Genomic DNA, 7,234 nt, shown 5'->3' with positions numbered 1-7,234 from the left:
TTGACTTGGTTTTTCACCGCTGCTGTGAGATGGGCACACATGCCAAAAGCATAACCGATGGCTTGAAGTTTGAACTGAGCTTCGTAGGCGTGTCTCTTGTAGAATTTATTTTCGGGGGTTCTTAGAAACCAAAACCGAAGTTGTTTTGCAACAATGCACATAGCCACACTCTATACAGGTGTTGGTACCTGCTTCGGGCGTCCCTTTAGCGTCCACTTACACGCCCACTCTTCACTCATTGGCGACTTCTCCCCCGCATGCCTTGTCCTCTCTCACGTCTGCCTTCTCTCTCTCTCTCTCTCTCTCTCTCTCTCTCTCTCTCTCTCTCTCTCTCACTCTCTCTCTCTCCATATATGTATATATACACGCCCACCCTTCACTGATTGGCCAACTTCTTTGCCGCATGCCTGTCTACAGTCACTTCCGCCTTTTCTCTATATAAACAGCATGTCGGCTGTCACTCAGATTTTGGAACTCAGCGCATACAAAAGACGCTCCGCACCATAAGGCGTCCTGTCCATTTTGGAGAAAATTTAAGACTTTTAATGGCGCCTTATAGTCGTGAAAATACGGTATATTATTTGTGTGGAATTGTATCCAATGCAGCGGGGGAAAAAAGAAAATTGCTGCAGTAAAACTGACTTTTTTTTAAAAAGACGTGTCGCCCAGCCCAAGTTTTCACGTGCAGCTATGCAATTGACAGCATCTCATCGTAATGTTTGTTCTTCATCCAGAACAAATGGTCAATGAAGTCCTGAAGAATAAAAGAAGTATCGAAGGTAAACAATTCTCTCACTTGACACACTTTCTGAACTGTATAGTAAGGTGCTCATTGAGCGGTTGGGTCGTGTGTGCGTCAGAGTTCTGTCTCTCGTGTGGCAAGATGAGAGCAGCAACCTTCCACCCGCTCTTTGAAGGAGGCCTGTGCCAAACGTGCAAGGTAACTGTGCAACAGAGAACACTCAAACCACACAGTAACAGCCAAGCTCACAGGGGAACAGGAAGCTAATGTAGTAGTTAAAATCCTCATTCAGTTCTTGGCAAACAACATTGATGGACTCCAATATCCTCCACCCAGTTGAGCAAGATTCCAATGCCCTGTATAAAAAGCTTGTGTTAGCTAGCTGTCAAGTGAAGCTAATGTAGCAGTCGACGTCTGTGCAGGACGTGTACTTGGAGACGTCCTACATGTATGACGATGACGGCTACCAGTCCTACTGCACCGTCTGCTGCGGCGGCCGAGAAGTTCTGCTGTGCGGCAACGCCAACTGCTGCAGGTTGCACACACGCACGCACACACACCCACAGATGGCAACACAATGACATCATGGCATTTTCCGAATGGCTTAATCGAAATCAAAACCCAGCATGTCCATTTTATTCTGAATTAAAACCGAAACATTTATTAACGTTCATGCTGTATTCATTTCACTCCTCATCGTAAGTGCAAGAGGTGAAGAATTTAAAATGATAGGTTGTGGCCCTTGTCAACTGCACTCATCTCCAGTGCCGCTTGCTTCACTCGGTTCTTTTCAGAAGCACCGTCTGCATTTCTTTTCCAGTCCCAACTTGTCCAAGCATCATAACATTACCTATATCTTTATTCCATATTTGTATGGCTTGCTTGGCATATGCTGGATTCAGTCAAAAGCAGCTCAAAGCAAAGATTTGCTGTCATAAATCTGGGAATAAGGCTTATTTGTCGTATTACACGCACATAGGACTAATTGTTGAAGCTTCTACTGTGTCCCCCTTGCAGGTGTTTCTGTGTGGACTGTCTCGACATTCTGGTGCACCACGGGGCTTCGAACAATGCGCGCTTCTTGGACCCTTGGCGCTGCTACATGTGCCAGCCACTGCTACCATATGGCGTCCTCAAGCGGCGCCACGACTGGAGCGTCAAACTGCAGGAGTTCTTTGGCAATGACAACGGACAGGAGTTTGTGAGTTGAATTTCAGCTCATACCAGCAAACAGACAACACCCATCACGAGCACCTAAAGTAGATACAAATGTCACAAAAAATAGGCATTCCCTGGTCGCAGCAAACAGAAACCATGATACCATGAAATTGACGTCAACCTTTACTAGGAAATAGACAGTACCTGTCACCATTGTCAACATTTTGATGTGGCCTAGATTCTATCTCCAGCAACATCCACATAAATTACGTTTGAGACCCCTGGTATATATGAAGCAGGATCACTTATTAAATTTTTTACTCTCCTTCCAGGAGACCCCAAAGATTTATCCGGCAGTCCCAGCAGAACAGAGGCGACCAATCCGAGTCCTCTCACTGTTTGACGGCATCGCCACCGGTAAGTCAGGGACAGGAGAGCGCTACAAAAAAGCATAATAAGCTCTTCACATTAATTGTGTATTACTGCTTGCAGGCTACCTGGTCCTAAGAGATCTGGGTTTTAAGGTGGACCAATACGTGGCATCCGAGGTGTGTGAGGATTCCATCTCTGTCGGCGTGGTCCGACACGAAGGAAAGATCCAATACGTGCACGATGTTCGGGACATCACCAGGAAAAACGTGAGGGCCAAAATGTTGACAGTGTTATTGTTCTATGACGCCACAATGGACTTCTTTAAAACTGTTTCTCCATTCTTTTTACACGGTGCTGCTTCTCTTCCTCAGATTCAGGAATGGGGGCCATTCGATTTGGTGATAGGAGGAAGTCCATGTAACGACCTGTCTATTGTCAACCCAGCCAGGAAGGGCCTCTTTGGTAAGTCCAGAAATATGATGTGAATAAGGTGCATTTGAGGTACAGTGAACCCCTGCTCTTTGATGGCTAAGGGAGGGACATGCTGCAAACAGCAAAAAATATGCGAGTAATTGATGTCCCACGGAAAAGGCATTTGTAATTGCCTAGAGATGCCTCAAAATGGCGGCAAAGCAGAGGATTTCACAAAGCAAGTTGGATTATGTCTCCGGGAATTCAAATATTTAGAGTGGCAAGATGTGAAGTTAAATAACATATTGGTATTGGTAAAAACCAATGAGAACAACTAATGTATTGAGTTAGTCAAAACAAACAAACCACCTTCACATGAGGCTCAACTGTCATATTAGTGAGTATTCCACTAGCCAAAATAGCATGCTAGCGCATGCTATCAGACATGGACAAACGATGACTTTCAGTTTGTGTCATGTGCTCACAAACACGTGACACAAACTGAAAGTAATTGAGGTCACCTTTTGGCATTTTACATCTTTTAAACTCATCCTAAAACACATTTTTATTTTTTGGCTTTCGATTCACTATGAGACTTGGCATTCTTTTTGTGTTTTGTTGTGTTTATGTTTTAAATTTTTTTTTAACTGTTTTTATTTCTGTATGTCTGATTGTCAGTTTATGTACAGCTCTTGGTATGCAGATGTGGTAGTTTTTAAATAAAATTGAGTTGAGAAATAAATGTTAATGAAGACAGGCAAACTAAACTACTTGGAAGAAAATCAAAAGTATATTTTGGGTTTCACTTTCATACACTTTGGGTTGCACAAAACAGCAAACATGCGGGTTTTTTTTCATCAAATAATGGTGAATAAGTGTCACCCCCCCAAAAATGTGCAAGTGGTTGTTCACTCTAGAAAGGGAAACATAATGTCATTATGGTGCGTTGATGTGACAGTGAGCTTCTTATCATGAGGTTTTGTCACTCCAGAAGGCACAGGGAGGTTGTTCTTTGAATTTTACCGCCTGCTCAGCGAGGCCAAGCCCAAAGAAGGAGAGAATCGTCCATTTTTCTGGATGTTCGAGAACGTGGTCGCCATGGGTGTCAACGACAAGCGGGATATCTCACGATATCTGGAGGTGAGAGGCTTGATGGTCTCCTAACATGTCCTTTTTTTTCTATGGTTGAATTTTTGTCATGAAATCAACATAATTCAAAGGTTTGACACTGAGTGCCAGCAAATGGACACCAGTTGTCACCATGAAAAAGACACCAACACCAAGAGCATATCAATATTCTACCATCAACAAATTGAGGCCACACCCAGTAAATAGACGCCACCTTGGCACCAGGACATAGACAAGATCTGGCCAAAAATACACACTCCCGTTATCAGCAAATAGACACCACTTGTCAGTAGCACATCAACAGTACTTCTTATCAACCAATTATCTTCTCAACACCATTCACCATGTAATGGAACGTCCCCTGAGTTGGAAATAGACGTCACACATGACCCCCAGTACATAAAAGTTCAATACTCATTTCAGAAGGCAAACTGTTTCTTTCCCCACCAGCAGCAGCAAGTAGACACCACTATTACAAACATATTGATACCCCCCATCACCTACAAATAAAGGCCACACAGCTACGAGACACCACCCATCACATCACACTCCAAACGTCCCCAAGTACCGGTAATCGATATCGCTTGTCACCAGTTTATAGACACCATTTTAAACCAGCAAACAGACCTCACCTGGGAATAGACACCACTCATCCCTAGTTCTGAGATTCCACCATCACCAAAGCCAGTTGACACCAGCTGTGTCCTTGAAATAGACAATAGCGGTCACCACTGCAAACACTTTGTATTCTTCAAAGAAAGTAATGCATATCATTATTTTTTTGTTTTCGCTCATTTGAGTTGCTCATTAGAAATATATTCTTTGCGTTGGTTGCAGTGTAACCCCGTGATGATTGATGCCATTGAGGTCTCTGCAGCCCATCGGGCTCGATACTTTTGGGGAAACCTGCCGGGTATGAACAGGTGTGAAATAAGGCTCTAAACCCGCTTTGGGCCATATACACATTCTGCAAGAATACAGGACCGGTACATACCGTATAATAATTACAATGACATGAGTGTTTTCCATTTCAGACCTTTGTGTGCATCTGGAATGGACAAGCTTGAGCTTCAGGACTGCCTGGAACACGGACGAGTTGCTAAAGTGAGTGAATCGCAGATGTGAGCCTTTTTTCCTTTTTTTTTTTTAAATACAAACAAAACGTAATCTTTTTCAGTTTGGTAAGGTTCGCACCATCACCACACGCTCCAACTCCATCAAACAGGGAAAGGACCAACACTTCCCAGTCTTGATGAACGGAAAGGAGGACATTTTATGGTGCACTGAGTTGGAGAGGTAACCACACGGTCAATCAGAGCAGATCATAGATTTGATTGACAGTTGCATTCTAGCATCCTAATCTTCAGTTTTGGCACCTTCGGGGAGCCACGATTTAAGTTGTAACTTTGACAAAAACGCTTTCAGGATTTTTGGCTTCCCAGTCCACTACACAGACGTGTCCAACATGGGAAGAGGTGCTCGGCAGAAACTCCTAGGCCGGTCCTGGAGCGTCCCTGTCATCCGGCATCTTTTCGCACCCCTCAAAGACTTCTTTGCCTGTGACTAGATGCCACCACTAACCAGCACAAAGATCCTACGTCACCAGCAAATTTACACCACAATAACCTGTGATCATCAAACTGAGGCCAGGTCATTTTTAGTCTGGAGGGACTATGTTGGTATTGCCGTCCCTTTTCCTTGGCCAGTATGGCTTTGTTTCACTTTTTGTAGTTAATAGCGAGGCTTTGGAAGGAGTTTTTTTGTGAGAACTCTTTAGGAAGAATTGATAGCAAAGGAAGGTAGTGAGATTGAGGGTTTTCTTCTCTTTTTTTTTCAGTTCACATTTTAGCTGGTCTTGATTTACTTTTTGTTCTCTTTATTATAGAAGACAGTCTGATAGTTTTTTTTTTTAAATGAAGAGTTGATAGACATACGTGTTTTATTTTTTGGTATGGTTATCGTGTTTAAAAGTTAGCTTCATCTTCCTGAAAGGTGGCAGGGGTCTCAAACTTAGTTCCTGGAGGGCCACTGTCCTGGATGTTTTCCAAGTCTCCCTGTTGCAACACAGCTGATTCAAATGATCAGATCATCAGCAAGCTCTGCGGAAGCCTGACGTTGAATCTGTTCATTTGAATCAGGTGTGTTGCAACAGGGAGACTTGGAAAACATGCGGGACAGCGGGGCTCCAGGAACTAAGTTTGAGACCCCTGCTCTATGGTAACAATACTTGAAATAAGCGAATGCAAACAAAAAGAACAACAAAATGATTGGGTGAATCTTGGTGTATTTTTTACCCCAATTTTCGAAAGGTCCTTATTGTTTGGGAAGTATCTTGAAGCGAATCTGTTTACTGTAATGTTGTCGACAAAAACACGCAGTATTCTGTGCCGACAAGCACTGACGACTTTAAAGTTGTCAAAGCTTAAGATTTTGTATTTTTAGTGCTACTGTAATTGTTCCAAGTGTCATAACGGAACATGTGTTGTTTTTTTTTTTTTGTTTTCTTTTGGGTGTGTTGTGGCTGTCACTAAAACCAAACTTATTTTACCTCAAAGAAATCTCTTTTCTTTCTATTGTCTTTAATCACTGGAACGTTTGGAACATTGTTTTCACAATGACAACACACAAAAAAGTTCTACTCCGTGTGTGTGTGTGTGTGTGTGTGTGTGTGTGTGTGTGTGTGTGTGTGTGTGTGTGTGTGTGTGTGTGTGTGTGTGTGTGTGTTTAGTTTTTTTTTCTTAAGGGACTAAAAGAGAACTGTTTACATGTTTCACTCATAAAAATATTCCTGTTGTATGTTTGAACCTGCTCTTTTTGAGTGTGTATTGTTTAAAAACTGACACCAGTTTTATTGCATTTTCATCAATAGAGTTATCATGTCTCAAAGGTTTTTTATCCTTTCATTTAACAAAATTACAACTAAGAAGGTTTTTGCATTTTAGGACTTCATTGCTAGCATTAAACAAGTTAGCTTATTTTTGATACTTTTTTAAACATTCATTTAAACTGTTAGTAGAAAAGTACTGTATATTTTTTGAAATCTTCTGTAGAGTTTGTATTCAATAAAAGGCAGTTTTGGCTGATTTAAAGCAGTCCTGTCCTATTGTCATGAATAAAGCCAATCGAAATGATTGTCTTTAATTCGAACATGAAAATCAGGTAATGTTCAAATTAAAATGGAAATTGAAAATAAACAGTTTTCTATGTGTCGGTCAAGGAAGAAAATACATATAAAGAAAAATGAAATTTTGGCAAAGCATAAGAAGATTATCACATGCTCCAAAGGGGTTATGAGAAAGTATAAACTCCAGACTTCCACTTATCCTTACTTCAAATCCTACTTTTCCTGAATTCAGTGGGGACGTGACTTGCTTGATTTTTGCTCCAGAAACTTGTTTGAAACTTAAATGTTAGAATTTCAGA

General features: G+C 41.8%; 1 protein-coding gene across 2 annotated transcripts in view; it reads left to right on the top strand.

Moving 5' to 3' along the window:
* Positions 1 to 6,903, top strand: part of LOC127595425 (DNA (cytosine-5)-methyltransferase 3B-like) — a 28,292-nt gene extending 21,389 nt beyond the window's left edge. Inside the window, exons 11-24 of one of the 2 annotated variants that reach the window (XM_052056912.1) lie at positions 735 to 779; positions 861 to 940; positions 1,165 to 1,277; positions 1,760 to 1,943; positions 2,233 to 2,317; positions 2,393 to 2,538; positions 2,644 to 2,734; positions 3,678 to 3,823; positions 4,649 to 4,734; positions 4,846 to 4,915; positions 4,989 to 5,107; positions 5,237 to 5,803; positions 6,015 to 6,471; positions 6,540 to 6,903. In XM_052056912.1, coding sequence (XP_051912872.1) covers positions 735 to 779; positions 861 to 940; positions 1,165 to 1,277; positions 1,760 to 1,943; positions 2,233 to 2,317; positions 2,393 to 2,538; positions 2,644 to 2,734; positions 3,678 to 3,823; positions 4,649 to 4,734; positions 4,846 to 4,915; positions 4,989 to 5,107; positions 5,237 to 5,378 — 1,307 coding nt within the window. In that variant the 3' untranslated portion in view covers positions 5,379 to 5,803; positions 6,015 to 6,471; positions 6,540 to 6,903. Of the gene's footprint in view, positions 1 to 734; positions 780 to 860; positions 941 to 1,164; positions 1,278 to 1,759; positions 1,944 to 2,232; positions 2,318 to 2,392; positions 2,539 to 2,643; positions 2,735 to 3,674; positions 3,824 to 4,648; positions 4,735 to 4,845; positions 4,916 to 4,988; positions 5,108 to 5,236; positions 5,804 to 6,014; positions 6,472 to 6,539 lie in introns of both variants that reach the window. The other variant, XM_052056911.1, reaches the window with a different exon arrangement.
* Positions 6,904 to 7,234: the final 331 nt, after the last annotated feature.

This window comes from Hippocampus zosterae, chromosome 2, assembly GCF_025434085.1.
Source record: "Hippocampus zosterae strain Florida chromosome 2, ASM2543408v3, whole genome shotgun sequence".
Taxonomy (NCBI): Eukaryota; Metazoa; Chordata; class Actinopteri; order Syngnathiformes; family Syngnathidae; genus Hippocampus; species Hippocampus zosterae.
Note: the sequence above shows the minus strand (reverse complement) of the source record. Positions and strands in the feature narration are given on the sequence as shown.